Source organism: Salvelinus fontinalis, chromosome 2, assembly GCF_029448725.1.
Source record: "Salvelinus fontinalis isolate EN_2023a chromosome 2, ASM2944872v1, whole genome shotgun sequence".
Classification (NCBI taxonomy): Eukaryota; Metazoa; Chordata; class Actinopteri; order Salmoniformes; family Salmonidae; genus Salvelinus; species Salvelinus fontinalis.
Window position 1 is genome coordinate 96,882,405 of NC_074666.1, and position 26,579 is coordinate 96,908,983.

The following is a 26,579-nucleotide window of genomic DNA, read 5'->3' on the forward strand; positions in this document are numbered from 1 at the left end:
TATACAAGGATTGAAGTCCTCTGCTTTTGGGTTAAAGAGCAGAAACCCAGACTTCCTGAAAGACATTGATGATGTTGATATTGTAGTACTACAGGAAACATGGTGCAGAGGTGATGTTTCCACTGGCTGTCCACTAGGTTATAGGGAGATAATCATACCATCCACTAAATTAAAAGGAATCAAACAGGGCAGAGACTCAGGGGGAATGCTAATATGGTATAAATCTGAACTAATTCATTCAATTGAATTGATCAAAACAGGAGAATTCTTTATCTGGTTAAAAATCAACAAGGAGGCTATCTTGACAGATAAAAACGTCTTCCTCTGTGCCACATACATTCCCCCCTCAGAGTCACCCTACTTCAACGAAGAGAGCTTCTCTATTATAGAGGGGGAAATTAGTCACTTTCAGGCCCAAGGCAACGTACTGGTCTGTGGAGACCTGAATGCTAGAACAGCAGAAGAACAAGACACTATTAACAGTCATGGGGATAAACACCTACCAGGAAGCAATAACCTTTCCCTCCCCACATACCCCCACAGAAACAACTATGACAAAGTGAAAAACTCAAACGGAGTACAGCTCCTGAGGCTCTGTCGAACACTGGGTCTGTACATAGTCAATGGCAGGCTGAGAGGAGACTCTTTTGGTAGGTACACATACAGCTCATCCCTTGGCAGCAGCACTGTAGACTACTTCCTCACCGACCTCAACCCAGAGTCTCTCAGAGCCTTCAGTCAGCCCACTAACACCTCTCTCAGACCACAGTAAAATCACAGTGTATCTGAGAAGAGCAGAACCCAACCAGGAAGCATCATGGCCCAATAAATTACATGGTACTAAACAAGCCTATAGATGGAGTGCAAACAGTACAGACATCTACCAAAAAGCAATTAGTAGCCAAAAAATACAATCTCTCCTGGACAACTTTTTAGCCTTAACATTCTCCTTCAGCAATGAAGGTGTAAATTTGGCCGTTAGGAACATAAACTTTATATTTGACAAATTAGCCTCCTTGGCTAATCTAAATAAGCATAAGAGCAAACCAAAAATAACAGATAATGAAAAATGGTTTGATAATGATTGCAAAAATCTAAGAAAGTCATTGAGAAATATATCTAATCAAAAACACAGAGAACCAGACAACAAAAATATACGCCTTCAATATGGGGAAACACTGAAGCAATACAAACGCACCCTAAGAACAAAAAAGGAACAGCACATTAGAAATCAGCTGGTTGGAATTGAGGAATCCATAGAATCAAACCACTTCTGGGAGAATTGGAATAAATTAAACAAACCTCATCATGAGGAATTGGCTATCCAAAATGGGGATATGTAGAGAAATCACTTTGCAAACCTCTACAGCAATATAACAAAGAGCCCAGAACAAAAAGATATACAAGAAAAATTACAAATCCTTGAATTAGTAGTCAAAGACTATCAGAATCCTGTGGATACCCCAATTACAGAAGAAGAATTATTGGAAAAACTATGCACTCTCCAACCCAAAAAGGTCTGTGGTGCTGATGGTATTTTAAATGAAATGATCAAATATACAGACCACAAATTCAAATTGGCTATACTCAAACTCTTCAACATTATCCTCACTGCAGGTATTTTCCCCGATATTTGGAACCAGGGATTGATCACACCTATCTATAAAAATGGAGACAAATTTAACCCAAATAATTACAGAGGAATTTGCGTTAACAGCAACTTGGGGAAAATTCTCTGCAGTATTATAAATAGCAGACTACATCATTTCCTTGACGAACACAACGTCCTGAGCAGAAGCCAGATTGGATTTCTAAAAAATTATCGTACAACAGACCACATTTACACCCTCCACACTCTAATTGATAAACAAGTTAACCAAAACAAAGGCAAAATCTACTCGTGTTTTGTAGATTCCAAGAAAGCATTTGATTCAATTTGGCACGAAGGTCTTTTTTATAAACTAATAGAAAGTGCTATTGGAGGGAAAACATATGATTTTATTAAATCAATGTACACTAAAAACAAATGTGCGATTAAAATTGGCAACAAGCAAACAGACTTCTTCTCTCAGGGGCGGGGAGTGAAACAGGGCTGCCCAATAAGTCCAACATTATTTAACATCTACATTAATGAATTGGCAAAAACATTAGAAGAATCGGCAGCACCTGGTATCACCCTACACAACACTGAAATCAAGTGTCTGCTGTACGCAGATGACCTGGTGCTGCTGTCTCCCACTAAAGAGGGGTTACAGCAGCACCTAGATCGTCTTCACAGGTCCTGTCAGACCTGGGCTCTGACCGTTAACCTAAAAAAAACAAATATAATGATATTCCAAAAAAGGTCGGGAAATAAGGATGACAAATATAAATTCTATTTGGACACAGTTCTATTAGAACACACCAAAAACTACACATATCTAGGACTAAATATGAGCAACACAGGTAGCTTTCACATGGCTGTGAATGAGCTGAGAGACAAAGCAAGAAGAACATTCTATGCCATTAAAAGGAACATCAAAATTGAAATTCCAATTAGAATGTGGCTCAAAATTTTTCAATCAGTTATAGAACCAATTGCTCTATATGGCAGTGAAGTATGGGGTCCACTCTCTAATAATGAATTTACTAAATGGGACAAACATCCAACTGAAATATTGCATGCAGAGCTTTGCAAGACTGTATTGCAAGTACAAAGAAAAACTCCAAATAACGCATGTAGGGCAGAATTAGGCCAATACCCCCTCCTCATTCGAATAGAAAAAAGAGCCATCAAATTTTACAACCATCTAAAAACAAGTGACATTAAAACATTCCATCACACAGCTCTACAATGTCAAGAGATGAAACCAGAGAAGAGTCCCCTCAGCCAGCTGGTTCTGAGGCTCAGTTCACCAACCCAAACCAACCCCATAGAGCCTCGGGACAGCCCTCAGAAAATCTGGCCCAACCAAATCATCACAAAACAAAAATAAAAATATATAACCTATTGGAAAGACACCACAAAAAATCAAAGTAAACTTCAATGCTATTTGGCTCTAAACAGACAGTACATGGTGGCAGACTATATGACCACTGTGACTGATAGAAAACTGAGGAAAACATTGACTAGGTACAGACTCAGTGAGCACCGTCTGGCTATAGAGGCCGGTCGTCACAGACAAACCTGGCTGCCCAGAGAGGACAGGCTGTGCTCACTCTGCTCCAGAGGAGAGGTAGAGACAGAGGTGCATTTCCTACTACACTGTGACAAATACTCAGACCTAAGAGCATATTTCTTTCCCAAAATTATAACTCAATACAAAGAATTTGAAACTATAAAAGATGAAGAAAAAATCTAATATTTATTGGGTGAAAAGCCAAAATGTGCAGTTTTGGCAGCCAAATATGTGTCCTCCTGCCACAACCTGAGGGACAGCCAGTGAAAAATGCAAAGTAATGTTGATAATATTTCCCATTTAGCTTAGTTTTGTTTTGCCTTTCATACCAGGTCATATGTCTTCTCAAGTCATATTGACACTGGTCTACTACTGTTGCTTTAATTTATTGTTGTTCTGATTAATATTGTTGTTGTAGTTGTTGTTAATGGTAATCCCATGTCCACTACTACTGTTATTATTGCTGTTGGTCCCACCATATATTTATATATAAATATATATATATTTTGTATATATATACATATATATTTGATTTTTATTTTTCGATATGTATACTTTGACAATGTAAGTAATAACGAACTTGCCATGTCAATAAAGTCAATTGAATTGAATTGAATTGAGAGAGAGAGGGTGAGAGCAGAGAGAGCAGGCTGAGAGAGCAGAGAGAGAGAGCAGAGAGAAGGCAGAGAGGGAGAGAGAGAGAGCTGAGAGAGCAGAGAGAGAGGGCAGAGAGCAGAGAGAGCAGAGAGAGACAGCAGAGAGAGGGTAGAGAGAGCAGAAAACAGAGAGAGCAGAGAAAAGAGAGAGCAGAGAGAACAAAGGGCAGAGAGAGCAGAGAACAGAGAGAGCAGAGAGAGAGTGAGTGAGAGCAAAGAGAAGAGAGAGCAGAGAGTAGGCTGAGAGGAGAGAACAGAGAGCAGGCTGAGAAAGCAAGAGAGAGAGAGCAGAGAGAGAGAGAGCAGAGAGGGCAGAGAGAGAGCAGAGAGGGCAGAGAGAGAGAGCAGAGAGCAGAGAGAGAGCAGAGAACAGAGAGAGCAGGCTGAGAAAGCAAAGAGAGTGAGAGAGCAGAGAGAGAACAGAGAGCGAGCAGAGAGAGCAGAGAAAAGAGAGAGCAGCAGAGGGAGAGAGAGCAAAGAACAGAGAGAGAGCAGAGAGAGAGAGAAGAGAGCAAAAAGAAAGAGAGATCAGAGAGAAAGATAGAGGGCAGAGAGAGAGAAGAGAGAGCAGAGGGAGAGCAGAGAGAGAGCAGTGAGAGAACAGAGGGCAGAGAGAGCAGAGAGAGTGAACTCTGTTGCTATAGTAACCCTGCATTACAACACTCTGTTGCTATAGTAACCCTGCATCACAACACTCTGTTCCTATAGTGACCCTGCATCACAACACTCTGTTGCTATAGTGAACATGCATCACAACACAACGTTGCTATAGTGACCCTGCATCACAACACAACGTTGCTATAGTGACCCTGCATTACAACACTCTGTTGCTATAGTGACCCTGCATGACAACACTCTATTGTACAATTTGTTTAATTCTATTCCACATATTTAATTGTTTGTATTTCATTTCATATTTGTTTCATGTTTCAACCAGTCGCAGGTTAACGTCAACCTGACAGAGGAAACGTAACATCAATAACCAAACTGTTTTCACAATTAACATGCTTTTCTTGTTTCAACTATGTTTTATTATGAAAAGTACAATATATCCTTGTATACTTGTACAACTATGTATCGTATGTCCATATATAATTATACAATCTGTTATTCAACATAAAAGACAACAAATGATCACATTGGTATTTTAACGGTGTTAATGTCACAATTATAGGAAGACACGCATGTGTGTGTGTGTGTGTCCTGTGTGTGTGTGTGTTTCTCCAGTGTGTGTGTGTGTGTGTGTTTGTTTGTCCAGTGTGTGTGTGTGTGTGTCCTATGTGTCCAGTGTCAGTGTGTGTTTGTCAAGTGTGTGTGTGTGTGTGTGTGTGTACAGTGTGGGTGTGTCTGTCCAGTGTGTGTGTGTGTGTCCAGTGTGTGTGTGTCTGTCCAGTGTGTGTGTGTGTCCAGTGTGTGTGTGTGTGTGTGTCCAGTGTGTGTGTGTGTGTGTGTGTGTGTGTCCAGTGTGTCCAGTGTGTGTGTGTGTGTGTCCAGTGTGTGTGTGTGTGTGTGTGTGTCAGGTTATTATTTCAGGGACACTGAGGAGTCATCATCAACCCAAAACCCTGGATAGAGGGGCTCAGTGAATGTGGAGGTGAATGTGTACAGGTGGGTCAGTGTGTCAGAGGAGGCTCTATAGAAGGACAGAGTTCCGGCTGACCAGTCCAGATACACTCCTACTCTGTGGGGGCTGGAGGGGCGGACGTCTATGGTAGTGGAATTAATATTGTGCCTGGCAGTGTAACGGTTGTCAGAGCAGAACAGACTCCAGGACTTGTCATTGTATCCAATCAGACAGTCACCAAACCTTCCTCTCCTGCTGATTCCTTTATATGTCACTCCTATAACAGCCCTGTACCCACTCCTCTCTACCTCCCAGTAACAGCGCCCAGTCAGACCCTCTCTACACAGCACCAGTCCACAGTCCTCAAATCTCTCTGGGTGATCAGGATACGGCTGCTCCTCTCTCCTCCATGTCACCTTTCTGTTCTCCTCAGACAGAGAGAGGAGTCTGTTTACTGTGTTTGGGTCCAGTGTGAGATCACAGACATCTGATGGATGAAACCAGACACAATATTAGAAATCATCATCATTCACATTAGAATGTTAACTCACTTTTCACTAATTCATTTAATGTAGATGTTTCTAGGTATCAAAAGCAGAAGTTAAGGTAACTTGAGACTTGTTGAATGATCATATGTTATACTGTATGGTAATATAAAACACACTGATTCCCATTAATTACACACACACACACACACACACACACACACACACACACACATTGTCAAATCAACTCTTTGTAAACGTTGGTGTCCCTGATTTCTGCTTCTGTAGAACTACAGCTGATATTTAATATGACCAAGTCAGTAATTACATGTGGTCTTTGACTTAACTTGAATTAAGACTTATTCTTAGTCATATTCTTCACAGCAGTCAACACTCACATTTTCTAAGCCCAGGTTTCATTCTGTTCTCTCCACCATGTTCCACACTGTAGCGGTAAGCAGAAGAACAGACAGTCATTGAGGGATACACCTGAACTCACACACACACGCACACACACACACACACACACACACACACACACACACACACACACACACACACACACACACACACACACACACACACACACACACACACACACACACACACACACACACACACACACACACACACACACACACACACACACACAGTCAGCATGTAACTTTGTCCAAGTGGTGGTAAGAATGTGTGTCTTAACTTGCCTGATAAGTCAAACATGTCTGATATGAACATTGACATAAACCCTCTACATACTTGAGTTTCTCCAGTCTGCAGTGTGGATCCTCCAGTCCAGCAGAGAGCAGTCTGACTCCTGAGTCTCCTGGGTGATTGTAGCTCAGGTCCAGCTCTCTCAGGTGTGAGGGGTTTGACCTCAGAGCTGAGACCAGAGAAGCACAGCCTTCCTCTGTGACTAGACAGCCTGACAGCCTGCAAAGAGTCAAATCATATTAAAATCACACTGATATTCTTTGGTGGTGAAAATAGTGGCAGTATATTTTTCTCCATATTCATGTCACACCCTGATCTGTTTCACCTGTCTTGTGATTGTCTCCACCCCCTCCAGGTGTCGCTTTTTCCCTGGTGTATATATCCCTGTGTTTCCCTGGTGTATATATCCCTGTGTTTCCCTGGTGTATATATCCCTGTGTTTCCTGTTTCTCTGTATCAGTTCGTCTTGTATGTTCATCAAGTCAACCAGCGTTTTTCCCTACTCCTGCTTCTATTATGTTTTGATAGTCCTCCCGGCTTTTGTCCCTTGCCTGTTTTCTGGACTCTGTACCCGCCTGCCTGACCATTCTGCCTGTCCTGACCTCTAGCCTGCCTGACCATTCTGCCTGTCCTCACCTCTAGCCTGCCTGACCATTCTGCCTGTCCTGACCTCTAGCCTGCCTGACCATTCTGCCTGTCCTCACCTCTAGCCTGCCTGACCATTCTGCCTGTCCTGACCTCTAGCCTGCCTTACCATTCAGCCTGTCCTGACCTCTAGCCTGCCTGACCTCTAGCCTGCCTGACCATTCTGCCTGTCCTGACCTCTAGCCTGCCTGACCATTCTGCCTGTCCTGACCTCTAGCCTGCCTTACCATTCAGCCTGTCCTGACCTCTAGCCTGCCTGACCTCTAGCCTGCCTGACCATTCTGCCTGTCCTGACCTCTAGCCTGCCTGACCATTCTGCCTGTCCTGACCTCTAGCCTGCCTGACCATTCTGCCTGTCTTGACCTCTAGCCTGCCTGACCATTCTGCCTGACCTCTAGCCTGCCTGACCATTCTGCCTGTCCTGACCTCTAGCCTGCCTGACCATTCTGCCTGTCCTGACCTCTAGCCTGCCTGACCATTCTGCCTGTCCTGACCTCTAGCCTGCCTGACCATTCTGCCTGTCCTGACCTCTAGCCTGCCTGACCATTCTGCCTGTCCTGACCTCTAGCCTGTCTGACCATTCTGCCTGTCCTGACCTCTAGCCTGCCTGCCAAACTGTACCTTCTGGACTCTGATCTGGTTATGACCTTTTGCCTGTCGACGACCATTCTCTTGCCTTCCCCTTTTAGTATATTAATAAATATCAAAGACTCTAACCATCTGCCTCCCGTGCCATCTGGGTCTCCCCTTGTACCTTAAACCACACTGCTATTCTTTGAGGGTATCACCTTTTATTTGAGGGTAGTTTAATACATGTCTGTTTCACCATTTAGAAAAATAAAACATGCTAACCTCTCACCTTTAACCTCAAATAAAAGGTGACATTCTGTACTGTCACCTAATATGAAACATTATATCTCAAATCCAAAATGCTGGAGCAGAGCACCAAATGTAAAACTGTAAGCTTCACTGTCCAAACACATATGGTGTGGACTATGTGCCTCGTAAACACATGTGGATCTGGTGAACAGTTATCACTTGTTGACCAACTACAGGAATACTGACCTCAGAGTCTCCAGTTTACAGTGGGGATTCTCCAGTCCAGCAGAGAGCAGCTTCACTCCTGAATCCTTCAGGTCATTGTTACTCAGGTCCAGCTCTCTCAGGTGTGAGGGGTTTGACCTCAGAGCTGAGACCAGAGAAGCACAGCCTTCCTCTGTGACTAGGCAGCCTGACAGCCTGACAAAGAGATCATCATGACTTCAAACACACTGTTAATTTAACACCAGTAGTGTAGAAGGACAATGGCAGATGCATTTAGTTTATTCTCTAAAACAACATATAGATTCATCTTCCATCTCCGAGAATTGTATGGTCAAAATGTTATACTAATGTGAACATCAATGCATTTATTCAATATGTTTTTCAATATAATATTATACACATATTATTATGCATATTTTTCTCTAAACTGGATATTTCTTCCTGATGATTAGTTCTTATATGTCATTTTATTTACTCACAGAACAGCTCTGGAGGCTTTGACCACTGGCAGCAGCCTCAGAAGACCTTCCTCTGATCTGGAGTATTTCTTCAGGTCAAACACATCCAGCTCCTTTTCTGAAGTCAGCAACACAAAGACCAGAGCTGACCACTGTGCAGGTGACAGTTCGTCTTCTGAAAGACTTCCTGAGTTCAGGAAGCTTTGGATCTCCTCCACTAGAGAATGGTCATTCAGTTCATTTAGACAGTGGAACAGATTGATGCTCCTCTCTGGAGAGTGATTCTCCCTGATCTTCTCCTTGATGTACTTCACTGTTTCTTCATGGGTCTGTGAGCTGCTTCTTGTCTTTGTCAGTAGACCTTGTAAGTGCTTCTGATTGGACTCCAGTGAGAGGCCCAGAAGGAAGCGGAGGAAAAGGTCCAGGTTTCCCGTCTCACTTTGTAAGGCTTTATCCACAGCACTCTTGTAGAAAGTAACTTCAGACTTTTCTTTTGTTTGTTTATCCACAGCACTCTTGTAGAAACTAACTTCAGACACGTTTCCGAACAGCAGAGAAAAGACACTGGACTTTGTTTGCAGTTTGTCCATTAGATTCTCATTGTTGTTGATGAATGAGAGGAACACATATACAGCAGCCAGAAACTCCTGAATGCTCAGATGCACAAAGCAGTACACCTTGTCCTGGTACAGCACACATTCCTCTTTAAAGAACTGTGTGCACAATCCTGAGTACACTGAGGCTTCATTGACATCAATGCCAGCCACTTTCAGGTCTTCTTCATAGAAAATCAGATTGCCCTTCACAAGCTGTTGAAAAGCCAGTTTTCCCAGTGACAGAATGCTCTCTTTATTCCAGTGTGGACCTGTCTCTTCTTTCCCAAGATACTTTTCATTCTTCTGTTTGGTATGAAACACCACAAGGTGTGTGTACATCTCAGTCAGAGTCTTGGGCATCTCTTCTTTCTTATGTTCCAGCATGTGTTCAAGGACTGTTGCAGAAATCCAACAGAAGACTGGAATGTGGCACATGATGTGGAGGCTCCTTGATGTCTTTATGTGTGAGATGATTCTGCTGGCCAGGTCCTCATCACTGAATCTCTTCCTGAAGTACTCCTCCTTCTGTGGGTCATTGAACCCTCGTACCTCTGTCACCTGGTGAACACACCCTGAAGGGATCTTATTGGCTGCTGCAGGTCGGGTAGTAATCCAGAGGAGAGCAGAGGGAAGCAGATTTCCCTTGATGAGATTTGTCAGCAGAACATCCACTGAGGTTGACTCTGTGACGTCCCAACAGATCTTGTTCTTCTGGAAGTCTAGGGGCAGTCGGCACTCATCCAGACCATCAAAGATGAACAGAACTTTGTACTTGTCGTAGTTGGAGATTCTTGATTCTTTGGTTTCCATTGAGAAGTGATTGAGAAGTTCAATGAAAGTGTGTTTGTCCTCTTTCATCAAATTCAGCTCCCGAAAAGGGAATGAAAATACAAATTGGACATCCTGATTTGCTTTTCCTTCAGCCCAGTCCAGAATGAACTTCTGCACAGAGACTGTTTTTCCAATGCCAGCGACTCCCTTTGTCAGCACAGTTCTGATACGTTTGTCTTGTCCAGTTAAGGGTGTGAAGATGTCGTTACATTTGACTGCAGTCTCTGGTCTTGCTTGTTTCCTGGTTGTTGTCTCAATCTGTCTCAGCTCATGTTCATTATTGACCTCTCCTGTTCCACCCTCTGTGATGTAGAGCTCTGTGTAGATCTTATTGAGAAGTGTTGCGTTTCCTTGTTTAGCGATCCCCTCAAATACACATTGAAACTTCTTCTTTAGATTAGATTTGAGTTCACGTTGGCAAATCACAGCAAGCTCATCTGAATGAAGAAATAACACAGAGGATATTAATATTACGTCTGTTTTAAGGCCTACAGTATTGCAGGACTGTTATAAAGTTTTAGATTATAATAATTTATTCTATTAACCTCTTTGGGCTGCAAGGGCAGTATTGAGTAGCCTGGATAAAAGGTGCCCATTTCAAACGGCCTCGTACTCAATTCTTGCTCGTACAATATGCATATTATTATTACTATTGGATAGAAAACACTCTCTAGTTTCTAAAACCGTTTGAATTATATCTGTGAGTAAAACAGAACTCATTTTGCAGCAAACTTCCTGACAGGAAGTGGAAAATCTGAAATCGATGCTCTGTTCTAGGGCCTGCCTATAAATGTCCTTGATATTTATTAGTATACATGCACTTCATACGCCTTCCACTAGATGTCAACAGGCAGTGAGAGAAGAAATGGAGTGTATAACATCATCTGAGGTCGAATAAAAGCTCTTGGCATGACGTGACCCCAATTTCCTGTTTTCTGGAACGCGCGAGAAGTGACCTGGTATTACCTTCTGTAAAGCTGTCGTTATAGACGACTAATATCTCCGGCTTTGATTTTATTTGATACATGTGACAATATCATCGTAAAGTATGTTTTTTCAATATAGTTTTATTAGATTATTGAAATTTTTTCGGGACGTTAGCCGTGTTGCTTTGTCTGCATATGTTCAGGAAGGAGAGCTTTGCGCCACTTGGCTAGCTTTCCGTGCTAATTGACTGGAGAAGAGGACATTCTAAATCCAAACAACGATTGTTCCCGACAAAGGACCCCTTGTACAACATTCTGATGGAAAATCATCAAAAGTAGGACCCATTTTATGATGCTATTTCATATATCTGTCGAACATGTTGTACTAGTCGTTTGGGCCCAGATTTTGGGTACTCTCTCTCTATAACTAAGCTGGATGTCATAATGAAGTTATTTTTAGAATTCTAACACTGCGATTGCATTAAGAACTAGTGTATCTATCATTTCCTATACAACATGTATTTTTTAGTCATGTTTATGAATAGTTATTTGGTCAGAATATGTGAGTGTCAGAAAAATATCCGGACGTTGTGGGAAAAAGATGCTACGTTAGCACAATGTATAACCACTGATTTCAGCTCTAAATATGCATATTTTCGAACAGAACATAAGTGTATTGTATAACCTGATGTTATAGGACTGTCATCTGATGAAGCTTATCAAGCTTAGTCAAAAATTATATATCTTTTGCTGGTTTGTTACGATCGCTAACTTTTGCTGCTGGTAAATGGCTTGTGTTTCTGGCTATTGTGGTAAGCTAATATAATGCTATATTGTGTTTTCGCTGTAAAACACTTAAGAAATCGGAAATATTGGCTGGAATCACAAGATGCTTGTCTTTCATTTGCTGTACACCATGTATTTTTCAGAAATGTTTTATGATGAGTATTTAGGTATTTGACGTTGGTGTCTGTAATTACTCTGGCTGCTTCGGTGCCATTTCTGATGGTAGCTGTGATGGTAGCTGCAATGTAAAACTGATTTATAGCTCAAATATGCACATTTTTCGAACAAAACAGATTTATTGAATAACATGTCATAAGACTGTCATCTGATGAAGTTGTTTCTTGGTTAGTTTGGTTGGTTCTTGGTTAGTTTGGTTGGTTCTTGGTTAGTTAGGTTGGTTTTGTGCATGCTACCTGTGCTGTGAAAAATGTCTGTCCTTTTTTGTATTTGGTGGTGAGCCGACGTCGGGCTTGCAGCCAGAAGAAGTTTATTTTCTTAACTGACTGTATAAATGTGTAAATGTTTTCATAATGCATTACAGACTGGTGTGACTGATTATATTATTATTGGTATTATTTATGGTATTATTAATGTTGTCTCTCTCTCTCTAAATTAGTCACCACAACACATCCCTGCTGCTACTTGATGAGGTCACTAGGTGTTGTGTTAAGGCTGCTACAATATCATTGAGTTACACAGCTACTTTAGCTGTACTTTAGCTACAGCTTTTAAATGTTATAAAACAGCGTTCAACATGAGGCAGACAGATCTTACATCTTACATTTCTCCAGTGTGTCAGCAAGCTCCTTCTGGTTCATTTTCCTCAGGACGTGCAGTGTGATCTTCAGAGCCCCCTCTCTGGCACTGCTCTCCTGCTTCTCATCTTCAGCATCCACCACTTCCTTATCCTGCTTCTGACTCTCAAAGCCTTCTGGGAGTTCTGGACTAAGAATCCTCTTGAACATCTTCAGCTCGTTCTTCACAAATGTCATAATTTTCTCTTCAAGCATCTGGAATAAATTAAGTAAATGAGTTAAGCAAGAGAATAAATGTTTCTCATTAACACATTAATGAATGATTGACAGATCAACTTTACTTGAGGTAAACAAAAACAAATGTACATAACAGGACCACATACACTGAATATGGAGTCCAGGTCTGTTTGATGACTCTGGGAAGACTGACCACTGAGAATCTCTGACTCTGATCTCTCCTGTTGGTTTCTGTGGACAAAACATGAGATTACATCTCCTCATCCAGGGAGTACACACACACACACACACACACACACACACACACACACACACACACACACACACACACACACACACACACAGGGGGGGAATGTCGTGTTTGATTATTATTGTTTTAGGACTATGGAAATAAACAAAAGGATTAGCCTATGGATTATGAAAACAACAAAAGAAATGGGAAAATGGGAGAGGAGAAATGACTAGAGACAGTGTTGTTTAACTCGCTGACCATGACCCATGAGTTCTTCTTACCTTTGTTCAGTAGAAAAGTCTCCCTCTCTAAAGTTTATAGGATGACTCATAGACCAGTCACTCTTCATGGACACACAGCTGGGAACAGGGGAGGCTGGTCTCTCCTGCTTGATTGGACTTCAACACAACAGAGACAAACATTACATCTCTCATCTACTCTGAGCTCAGATGGGGAAACATAAGAAGACTTTCATTCCAAAAAGCTATATATCCATTTTCAGAAATGTTCGTAAATGAGCTTTTATTCTTTAAAGAAGTTATGTTTATGTTAAGTTATGTTTTTTTGCTAAATGAGGAGATGGTACGTGGGTACCTGCTGCTATAAACCAATGAGGAGATGACACGTGGGTACCTGCTTCTATAAACCAATGAGGAGATGGCACGTGGGTAGCTGCTTCTATAAACCAATGAGGAGATGAAGCGCGAACTGCGTGTGCGAGCAGTGTGTCATTTTTAATAACGAAATTAATTTAGCGACGCGAGCGTTGTAGTCAGCCTGTCCGCCTCGCTAAAAGGCTGGTGTCGTTACTCTGCCTTCTCCGGGGGCATGTTGAGGTAAATTTACTAACCGGGAGGGTTGAATTATGTAATTTATTGGTGGGCTGGAAGACGCACTCTTGTCTTTTCTATTCCGAGGTTGTTTACTCGCAATATCAGATATTAAGATGTTTTTTATAATGAATGTTTACTGAGGTTGAGGCTCTGACTAGTGATTATTTACCCGGTGTTCAATACCTGCTATTGAGGCGCCCTGAAAATAATATTCAAAAGATTGGTCCTTGGACACAGAGGGGTTAAACACTAAAGTTACCGTCCATCTAGTGAAGAGAGGAGAACCGGACAGAGGTAGCCAGCATCCGTCAACGAGAGAATTATGTATTGTTAGCTAAGTTAACTAGGATGCTGCTGGTATAGTAGCTAGCTAGCTTACCGAGCTGTACCGACTAGCTTGGCTAGCTAGCTGGTCGTTCTGTACCTCGTCTCGATGAAAATGACGAATCCGGTGAACCACAAAATGAAACAAGGATAGAGAGTGAACAGGATCTGGCTACACTCATACTGTCCCTGAACGTAAAGAAAAAAGCTAATTGAACACTGAACTTCGGTGTCTCAACACTGTAGTGAACTCCGTCGTTATTCTCCAAGATCACCTCAGCCAACTCTGCGCGTAACCGGACAATATGCTTGGCGCCACACCGTACGTGGACGCGGACAGTTCTGTACGTGGACGCGGACAGTTCTGTACGGGGACGCGGACAGTTCCAGAACGCGGACATGAGCAGTGCAACACAATCAATTAAACCCAGTCTTTACAGTGGGTTACATTAGTAATATTCATTTTTTATTATTATGTTAAACAAACATCATACGTTTTTTATAACAATATGTTGAGATCTGGACCCATATCGCCAATGTGTCTCAGAGTAGAAAATTGGTTGTATAAGTGCTGAGAATAAAGACATTTTACACTTATGGGTATAAATTAAAGCTATGCATGAAGTCTCTAGTCCCACCTAGTCGGCAGATATTTAGGACACCTCGTGAGCTGTCCTAAGTAGTTAAGAGTTAACAGCAGGTGTCTTGATAATACTATAGAATAATGCAGTGAGTCAGTGGTTCCTGCGTCACATGTAATTGCTTTGTAGTAGTTAAAAATAATGTTTTATATTTCTATATGATCAATCTATAAATAATATAGACCTACATGCAACAGTGTGTGTTGTGCTTTTGGCAATGATTTATGTATAATAATTATGTATCACAAGTGATACCATGTATGTCTGCATTGAGTTCTGACTTTATTTTAGCAGATGTACTAATGCCTATTTCTGAAGATTAACTCAGGTTTTCGCCCAGTGGCTAAGGCGTTGGAGCTGTGGCTGAAAGGTGGCAGGTTCAAATCCTGGGCCGGACGCTGGAAAAAACGAGAGGAATTGATCTGACCACTGGAGGGCTGCTGGGTTCACATCCTCAAAACATCCACCTTTCGTTGATCGGAACTCTAGAGGTTCTTCTTCACTGAAACCAAAAATATATATAACTTTTAGTGGTTCCATATATTAAGGAAGTGATAGAAGCCTTTTTGGTTCTATAAGGAACCTTCTTTTCTAAGAGTGTAAAATAAACACGTTTATCTTTTGATTATTGAATTATCTACATCATGTTATTTCAAGTTCTCCCTTTGGAGCGCAACATCACATTGTTAAATAATAATCCTAAATTGGGCGTGGCTATAAATTGGGAGATTGAAGGCATCTAGGGGGTAATATGTGTTGGATGAAAATGAACATTGTTGCAACGTTGTAGGCAACATTATTGGCAAGGGACTTGATGCCTACTATGCCAAAGCTATTTAGAGTTGTTAAACGGGTGTGAAGAGTGTGTTGATATAACGGTAATATTGTCCAAATTCTGCTTGTAACAACGATCAGAATTGGTTAAAAAAATATTAATTATATTATATTAGGCAATAATTAAGAGTAGGCAAAGTGGTCGTGTCGTGAAAATTCTATCAAATGTCTTACATTGCCACGAGTACAGTCAGGGTGCCGTGGAACCCCTGCAGTACCTCCACAGACCCCGGATTGAGAACCCCTGCAGTACCTCCACAGACCCCGGATTGAGAACCCCTGCAGTACCTCCACAGACCCCGGATTGAGAACCCCTGCAGTACCTCCACAGACCCCGGATTGAGAACCCCTGCAGTACCTCCACAGACCCCGGATTGAGAACCCCTGCAGTACCTCCACAGACCCCGGATTGAGAACCCCTGATTTAGCAGATGCTCTTATCCAGAGTGATTTACAGTAAGTGCATTCATCTTAAGATAGCTATTTTTTTGGGAAATTAACGTAATAAATTCTTCATAAAATTGTCATCTTACCTCTTAGCTTTGGTGTCATGTCCCCCAAAGAGATGCCTTTTAGAGGCAGGGCCCCCCTCCTCTCTCTTCCCAGAGAGACTCATTTTAGAGAACTGACCCCTAAACAGAGATCCAACATGTTGGTTGTGGTTAACACATTGACTAATTCTTGAATGTCAATTGTTCTCATTTATTCTCTCTTTGAGAAATAAAACATTTACTAACAGACATATCGAAACAGTCAGGTGATTTAATGCAATCACTTAAAATAATTAAAATAATCAATTAAAATAACAAGAAAAATGTGCCCTCTGGTTTGCTTAAAATAAGGAATTGAAAATTATTACTACTTTACTTTTACTTTTGATACTTAATTATATTTAAAACCAAATAGTTTTAGACATTTACTGAAGTAGTATTTTACTGGGTGACTCACTTTTACTTGAGTCATGTTCTATGAAGGAATCTTTCCTTTTACTCCAGTTTGAGAACTGAGTTCTGTTTCCACCGCTGTTCTAACGTTCCATATGAGTCACAGTTTCAACAGACATTCTGGAACTGCGTCGGCTACAAAGTTACTTTACATTTCATATCAGGAAATAAACTAACGGTCACTGGGTGAACACGTTTTGCATTTCCCGGCTCCCCGGGTGATCAGAGTTTACACAATTTAGACCATTCCATTGGTCCTTAAAATAAATGTCCACTCCCCTGTAGCACCGGGCCATGCAAAACGAACTTCCCACTGTCGCAGCGCACTGAGACACAGAGTTCTAAACCCAGACGCGTTTCTTCAAGACATCTCTCTTACATTATTTTTGATAAACATATAATTTACTGGAAACCAAGTTTAGCTGTGTTTTTTCCTCCAAAATGTGAGTTACTGTAGGACTTTAATAATTGTAAGCAGTCCTACAAACCCAAAAGGTTTTAATTTGAGAAAGTTTAATATTTGAGGCATACAAATGAACAGTCTTAAAGTATTTGATGATTAGTTGAATCAGGTGTGTAAGTGCTGGTAAGAACAAAAGGATTGAGAAACCCTGAGATAAACATAAAACCATATAATTGAAAAGCTCCTCCACCATCTTTACCAGCCGTTTTACTGATAACATGTCGGCCTACTGATTAGTTTACACTTTGAAAACTGCTGTCTGTCAGAAACTCAGCTCAAGTAGCAGTTCTACTAACTAGTAATATCTCATTTAGATATTTATTCTCTTACTCTGTCCTTTAGAATACATTTTTGTTCAGAAATACTTACTTTATTTTTCAATAATCTCCATGTAGCGTTTTCTGCTCTGTCGTCTCAAAATGGATCCTTTACAAAAGAACAACTTTACTTTCTGTTTCAGCTCAGCCGTCTCCCCACCCTGATAATAAAGTGTTTTATTGGTATCTTCCACTAGATGGCAGTAAACACCTGCTGTAACTAGACTTTACAACTATGTGTTCTGTTTCCTGCAGTGGCCCAGAGGAGGAGTGCTGATCTTGGATCAGGTCCCCCTCTCCATGTAATCTGATTCATTATGATAAAGGATCAAGTCCCCCCTCTCCATGTAATCTGATAAATTATGATCTAGGATCAAGTCCCCCCTCTCCATGTAATGTGATTCATTATGATCTAGGATCAGGTCCTCCTGTCCATGTCATCTGATTCATTATGATCTAGGATTAGGTCCTTCTCTCCATGTAATCTGATTTCATTATGTTCTAGGATCAGGTCCCTCCTGTCCATGTAATCTGATTCATTATGATCTAGGATCAGGTCCCTCTCTCCATGTAATATGATTCATTATTATCTAGGATCAGGTCCCCCTCTCCATGTAATCTGATTCATTATGATCGAGGATCAGGTCCTACTCTCCATGTATTCTGATTCATTATGCTCTAAAAGGCTAAACTGATCCTAGATCAGCTCTCCTACTCTTTATGAATACTGTCACAGTGACTCCTCAAGATGAGGCTCATGATTTATAAAAGTTTTATTCTTTAAAAGATCCTTTGGGGGATTTTTGAGATCAGGTCCCTTCTCTCCATGTAATCTGATTCATTATGATTGTTTTGTCTCATGTCTCTTTATATTCATGTAGCCTGGGGGCCATGTAATCTGATTCATTATGATTGTTTTGTCTCATGTCTCTTTATATTCACATACCCTGGGGGCCATGTAATCTGATTCATTATGATTGTTTTGTCTCATGTCTCTTTATATTCATGTAGCCTGGGGGCCATGTAATCTGATTCATTATGATTGTTTTGTCTCATGTCTCTTTATATTCATGTAGCCTGGGGGCCATGTAATCTGATTCATTATGATTGTTTTGTCTCATGTCTCTTTATATTCATGTAGCCTGGGAGCCATGTAATCTGATTCATTATGATTGTTTTGTCTCATGTCTCTTTATATTCATGTAGCCAGGGGGAAATGTAGCTGTATTGAAATGACCTTGTTTTATAACCTTCTTTGTTGCTCAGTGGTACTTCAATTGTCCTGACCACGCCCAGTTCTTTCACACAGTAATGCTCCAGCATCCACTCAGAGATTATGCATCTAATGCATTCCTCAAATACTGCAGAGTTGTTCAGCAAGTCCCTGAGATGGTCCTGTTCAACCACATGTATTAGTTTATTTGTCAGATGAAACCTGAGGGGATCACTGTAGTGTCATAATGCATCAACAATGGTTCTGAGGTCCTCAACAATGTGATTCTGTACCGTAGCTGGGATGCAGTGTTCTTTCCTGATTTACTAAATAAAAAGACAGATATTGTTTTAGAGACCTTCAATTAGCTGCTCAGTGTTGATCTATGTGGCTCGAACATATTCAGCCTCTGGCAGACTCTCTACATCGCTCATGTCATCTTCAATGGGATCAGTCCCAGTCTCAAATTCATCATGAGGACAATTCTCATCTAAGTTGTCTCTTAAAATCTCTCTGTGGTTTTGGTAGATGTGTGACCGATAGACGCTGAAACATCTATTTGTTTTCCCACACCCATTAACTCCACAGGTAATTAGAACATGTGGTTCATGCTGGTGATAGAGGACAATATGTGTGAGTCGTCTGGACACAGAGAAAGTTTGTTCGTTGCAAAGTGGACTATTGAATAGAGTTGGCATTCTTCAGAAAGATTGCGAACCTTGGAATGATGGGATTGAATCATGGAGATCATTGGTACTCAGCCACTTGCTGACATCATCAAGGGACCAGTCTTCCACAGCCACACTCTAATTCAAGTTGACAATAAAAGCAAAAGTGAAATGTATTAGTGTTGAGGCTAAAAAAAAAACTATCCCACTCTTTCCAGACAACCACCTTTCCTCCTAATTAGTATATATGGTTGTTCTATAACGAAGCAGAGCTTGTCAGGAAAGGTGAAGATGTCCGTCTCTTATTTATCTGACTCCATATTTCTTAGTTTGGGACATTATGGGATTCTGCAGTCCCACATTTAAGTGTTGACTCAGATAATATGATGCTCTAAATGGGGCATTAAGTTCTTCTTCCATGTCGACCCAAATTGTCCTCATAGAGTTGTCAATAAACAGCCTATCAGGGCAGTTATAAAGTCTTCTTGATATAATTACATGTTAGGGAGCTTTAATCCTCCCTTCTAAGTCTTTGCCTGTAAACTGGCTTGGTTCATCCTGGCCCTTTTAATAGTCCAAATTAATCATGTTGTCTCTGGTGTTAAAGGTGGAGGCAGGTATGGACAGTGGAGACATGAATCATGTTGTCTCTGGTGTTAAAGGTGTAGGCAGGTTTGGACAGTGGGAACATGAATCATGATGTCTCTGGTGTTAAAGGTGGAGGCAGGTATGGACAGTGGAAACATGAATCATGTTGTCTCTGGTGTTAAAGGTGTAGGCAGGTATGGACAGTGGGAACATGAATCATGTTGTCTCTGGTGTTAAAGGTGGAGGCAGGTTTGGACAGTGGAAACATGAATCATGTTGTCTCTGGTGTTAAAGGTGTAGGCAGGTATGGACAGTGGAAACATGAATCATGATGTCTCTGGTGTTAAAGGTGTAGGCAGGTATGGACAGTGGAAACATGAATCATGTTGTCTCTGGTGTTAAAGGTGGAGGCAGGTTTGGACAGTGGAAACATGCTGATGTTCCTCCTTGAGGACGGTCATAGACTGATAGTCAACATACCTAGTTATCTACCTCTGACGTGAGCAGATCTCACTCCCAGACTGTGACTGATAGTCAACATACCTAGTTATCTACCTCTGATGTGAGCAGATCTCACTCCCAGACTGTAACTGATAGTCAACATACCTAGTTATCTACCTCTGATGTGAGCAGATCTCACTCCCAGACTGTAACTGATAGTCAACATACCTAGTTATCTACCTCTGATGTGAGCAGATCTCACTCCCAGACTGTGACTGATAGTCAACATGTCTGACAGTTGTCTTTGTTATGCTCCACTATTCTCACTCAGTCATTTAAATCTATATGGAGGTCTGACAGTTATCTTTGTTATGCTCCACTATTCTCACTCAGTCATTTAAATCTATATGGAGGTCTGACAGTTATCTTTGTTATGCTCCACTATTCTCACTCAGTCATTTAAATCTATATGGAGGTCTGACAGTTATCTTTGTTATGCTCCACTATTCTCACTCAGTCATTTAAATCTATATGGAGGTCTGACAGTTATCTTTGTTATGCTCCACTATTCTCACTCAGTCATTTAAATCTATATGGAGGTCTGACAGTTATCTTTGTTATGCTCCACTATTCTCACTCAGTCATTTAAATCTATATGGAGGTCTGACAGTTATCTTTGTTATGCTCCACTATTCTCACTCAGTCATTTAAATCTATATGGAGGTCTGACAGTTATCTTTGTTATGCTCCACTATTCTCACTCAGTCATTTAAATCTATATGGAGGTCTGACAGTTATCTTTGTTATGCTCCACTATTCTCACTCAATCATTTAAATCTATATGGAGGTCTGACAGTTATCTTTGTTATGCTCCACTATTCTCACTCAGTCATTTAAATCTATATGTTGTGCAGCTCTGGTTTCTTCTCAGTTTTACTAGAGTTTGTAATTGTTGTTTATCTCGTAGTACTATCCTTCATTGGCTAACCAAGTTCCCTAATGCTTTACTTATAGTAGGTGGGGATTTCAATATTTCTCAGAATGATTTAATTGAAAGATGAGAGTCCATTTCTATGAATATAAGTGTGAGGCAGTTGATGGAAAGGTTTGATATTCTAGATATTTGGAGAGTAAAGTTTCCTAATGACGAGTCTTCCACTTGGAGTAATAAGACCCGCTCCAGACAATCACCACAGATCTTTGGTTGGTGTCTCAATGTTTTGATAAACAGGCTATTTCTGTTAACATCCTGGTCACTCCCCTTACTGATCATAGAGCTGTTTATATAGACATTATACTGTTTATCTCTGATAATGGCCCTTACTGATCATAGAGCTGTTTATATTGACATTACACTGTTTATCTCTGATAATGGCCCTTACTGACCATAGAGCTATTTATATTGACATTACACTGTTTATCTCTGATAATGGCCCTTACTGACCATAGAGCTGTTTATATTGACATTACACTGTTTATCTCTGATAATGGCCCTTACTGATCATAGAGCTGTTTATATTGACATTACACTGTTTATCTCTGATAATGGCCCTTACTGACCATAGAGCTGTTTATATTGACATTACACTGTTTATCTCTGATAATGGCCCTTACTGACCATAGAGCTGTTTATATTGACATTACACTGTTTATCTCTGATAATGGCCCTTACTGACCATAGAGCTGTTTATATTGACATTACACTGTTTATCTCTGATAATGGCCCTTACTGATCATAGAGCTGTTTATATTGACGTTACACTGTTTATCTCTGATAATGGCCCTTACTGACCATAGAGCTGTTTATATAGACGTTACACTGTTTATCTCTGATAATGGCCCTTACTGACCATAGAGCTGTTTATATTGACATTACACTGTTTATCTCTGATAATGGCCCTTACTGATCATAGAGCTGTTAATATTGACATTACACTGTTTATCTCTGATAATGGCCCTTACTGATCATAGAGCTGTTAATATTGACATTACACTGTTTATCTCTGATAATGGCCCTTACTGATCATAGAGCTGTTAATATTGACATTACACTGTTTATCTCTGATAATGGCCCTTACTGATCATAGAGCTGTTAATATTGACATTACACTGTTTATCTCTGATAATGGCCCTTACTGACCATAGAGCTGTTTATATTGACATTACTCTGTTTATCTCTGATAATGGCCCTTACTGATCATAGAGCTGTTTATATTGACATTACACTGTTTATCTCTGATAATGGCCCTTACTGACCATAGAGCTGTGTATATTGACATTACACTGTTTATCTCTGATAATGGCCCTTACTGACCATAGAGCTGTTTATATAGACGTTACACTGTTTATCTCTGATAATGGCCCTTACTGACCATAGAGCTGTTTATATTGACATTACACTGTTTATCTCTGATAATGGCCCTTACTGTTCATAGAGCTGTTAATATTGACATTACACTGTTTATCTCTGATAATGGCCCTTACTGATCATAGAGCTGTTAATATTGACATTACACTGTTTATCTCTGATAATGGCCCTTACTGATCATAGAGCTGTTAATATTGACATTACACTGTTTATCTCTGATAATGGCCCTTACTGATCATAGAGCTGTTTATATTGACATTACACTGTTTATCTCTGATAATGGCCCTTACTGACCATAGAGCTGTTTATATTGACATTACACTGTTTATCTCTGATAATGGCCCTAACTGACCATAGAGCTGTTTATATTGACATTACACTGTTTATCTCTGATAATGGCCCTTACTGATCATAGAGCTGTTTATATTGACATTACACTGTTAATCTCTGATAATGGCCCTTACTGACCATAGAGCTGTTAATATTGACATTACACTGTTTATCTCTGATAATGGCTCTTACTGATCATAGAGCTATGTATATTGACATTACACTGTTTATCTCTGATAATGGCCCTTACTGATCATAGAGCTGTTTATATTGACATTACACTGTTTATCTCTGATAATGGCCCTTACTGATCATAGAGCTGTTTATATTGACATTACACTGTTTATCTCTGATAATGGCCCTTACTGATCATAGAGCTGTTTATATTGACATTACACTGTTTATCTCTGATAATGGCCCTTACTGACCATAGAGCTGTTTATATTGACATTACACTGTTTATCTCTGATAATGTCCCTTACTGACCATAGCGCTGTTTATATTGACATTACACTGTTTATCTCTGATAATGGCCCTTACTGACCATAGAGCTGTTTATATTGACATTACACTGTTTATCTCTGATAATGGCCCTGGCAGAGCATCCTATTGGAAGCTTAATAGCTCTATATTAAAACATGAGTTGGTCCAGATGGAGATAAACAATGTAATTACAGACTTCTGGAACAACGCTATAAATAACAATTCATACAGTAATAACTGGGAGCTTTTTAAGGTTGGAAAATATGCCAGAAAACATGGAGTTTTGTTGCCAAGACCAGGAGACCAGAAGAAGAAAGTGTAATTACAAAGATCACCTGTCTTGTTCAAAAGCCTGTTGAAAGTCTTTCAGAGGAGGATAAATCTGTTCTGTTTGATCTACAACACCAGGTGGATGATATGTATAGACTGAAAGCATTCTGTTTGATCTACAACACCAGTTGAATGATATGTATAGACTGAAAGCATTCTGTTTGATCTACAACACCAGTTGGATGATATGTATAGACTGAAAGCATTCTGTTTGATCTACAACACCAGTTGGATGATATGTATAGACTGAAAGCAGACGGAACCTTTGTCAGATGTAGGAAGAAATGGCTAGAGGAGGGTGAACTAAATTAATCCGATTTTTTTTTCAGGTTAGAAAAATACCACTCTAAAAATAATACAATTCAGCAATTAAATATGACTGGTCTCATCACAGATGACCCCACATTATTCTCCATCTTTAGTTGCATCTTCTACAGTATTGTGAGGTGTCCTCATCTTCTACAGTATTGTGAGGTGTCCTCGTCTTCTACAGTATTGTGAGGTGTCCTCATCTTCTACAGTATTGTGAGGTGTGTCCTCATCTTCTACAGTATTGTGTGGTGTCCTCATCTTCTACAGTATTGTGAGGTGTCCTCATCTTCTACAGTATTGTGAGGTGTCCTCATCTTCTACAGTACTGTGAGGTGTCCTCATCTTCTACAGTATTGTGAGGTGTCCTCATCTTCTACAATATTGTGAGGTGTCCTCATCTTCTACAGTACTGTGAGGTGTCCTCATCTTCTGCAGTATCGTGAGGTGGCCTCATCTTCTACAGTATTGTGTGGTGTCCTCATCTTCTACAGTATTGTGAGGTGTCCTCATCTTCTACAGTATTGTGAGGTGTCCTCATCTTCTACAGTATTGTGAGGTGTCCTCATCTTCTACAATATTGTGAGGTGTCCTCATCTTCTACAGTATTGTGAGGTGTCCTCATCTTCTACAATATTGTGAGGTGTCCTCATCTTCTACAGTATTGTGAGGTGGCCTCATCTTCTACAGTATTGTGAGGTGTCCTCATCTTCTACAATATTGTGAGGTGTCCTCATCTTCTACAATATTGTGAGGTGTCCTCATCTTCTACAGTATTGTGAGGTGTCCTCATCTTCTACAGTATTGTGAGGTGTCCTCATCTTCTACAGTATTGTGAGGTGTCCTCATCTTCTACAGTATCGTGAGGTGTCCTCATCTTCTACAGTATTGTGAGGTGTCCTCATCTTCTACAGTATTGTGAGGTGGCCTCATCTTCTACAGTATTGTGAGGTGTCCTCATCTTCTACAGTATTGTGAGGTGTCCTCATCTTCTACAGTATTGTAAGGTGGCCTCATCTTCTACAGTATTGTGAGGTGTCCTCATCTTCTACAGTATTGTGAGGTGTCCCCATCTTCTACAGTATTGTGAGGTGTCCTCAACTCTTTGTTTTGATTGTGTGGGGGATGTGAAATCAGTTGGTGAGGCTGACAGGGAACAGTGTGATGACCCTATTATAGTTGAACACATCATTTATTCTATTGAACACCTTAAAAATAATAAGTCTCCTGGGACTGATGGTATATCTGCTGAGTTTTACACAACTGTTTACAGAACAGTTAGTCCCTTTTCTGTTGGTCTTTTCTGAAAGCATTGTAAATAATGCTCTCCCTCCCTGTTTGAATCAAGCTCTGATTACATTCATCCATAAGCCCAAGAAATACCTGTAAATGTATTAAACTGTGATAGAGGATCACTTTGTAAATGTATTAAACTGTGATAGAGGATCACTTTGTAAATGTATTAAACTGTGATAGAGGATCACTTTGTAAATGTATTAAACTGGGATAGAGGATCACTTTGTAAATGTATTAACTGGGATAGAGGATCACTTTGTAAATGTATTAAACTGTGATAGAGGATCACTTTGTAAATGTATTAAACTGTGATAGAGGATCACTTTGTAAATGTATTAAACTCTGATAGAGGATCACTTTGTAAATGTATTAAACTGGGATAGAGATATTAAATATAATACATATAACACTCCTAACAACCCTACCACTAGGAGGTGTCCACATGGTCTGATAAACACTCCCAACAACCAGACCACTAGGAGGTGTCCACATGGTCTGATAAACACTCCTAACAACCCCACCACTAGGAGGTGTCCACATGGTCTGATAAACACTCCTAACAACCCCACCACTAGGAGGTGTCCACATGGTCTGATAAACACTCCTAACAACCCCACCACTAGGAGGTGTCCACATGGTCTGATAAACACTCCTATCAACCCCACCACTAGGAGGTGTCCACATGGTCTGATAAACACTCCTAACAACCCCACCACTAGGAGGTGTCCACATGGTCTGATAAACACTCCTAACAACCCCACCACTAGGAGGTGTCCACATGGTCTGATTAACACTCCTAACAACCCCACCACTAGGAGGTGTCCACATGGTCTGATAAACACTCCTAACAACCCCACCAATAGGAGGTGTCCACATGGTCTGATAACACTCCTAACAACCTGACCACTAGGAGGTGTCCACATGGTCTGATAAACACTCCTAACAACCCCACCACTAGGAGGTGTCCACATGGTCTGATAAACACTCCTAACGACCTGACCACTAGGAGGTGTCCACATGGTCTGATAAACACTCCTAACGACCTGACCACTAGGAGGTGTCCACATGGTCTGATAAACACTCCTAACAACCCCACCACTAGGAGGTGTCCAC

General features: G+C 40.7%; 1 protein-coding gene across 1 annotated transcript in view; it reads right to left on the reverse strand.

The window, feature by feature from the left end:
* Nucleotides 1-5,168: 5,168 nt before the first annotated feature.
* LOC129867869 (NACHT, LRR and PYD domains-containing protein 12-like) overlaps nt 5,169-26,579 on the reverse strand; it is a 222,679-nt gene continuing 201,268 nt past the window's right edge. Inside the window, exons 9-12 of the mRNA XM_055941348.1 lie at nt 8,285-8,458; nt 6,620-6,793; nt 6,262-6,308; nt 5,169-5,865 (exon numbers count right to left, since the gene is read on the reverse strand). Of these exons, the coding sequence (XP_055797323.1) occupies nt 5,339-5,865; nt 6,262-6,308; nt 6,620-6,793; nt 8,285-8,458 (922 nt within the window). The 3' untranslated portion in view covers nt 5,169-5,338. The remainder of the gene's footprint in view (nt 5,866-6,261; nt 6,309-6,619; nt 6,794-8,284; nt 8,459-26,579) is intronic.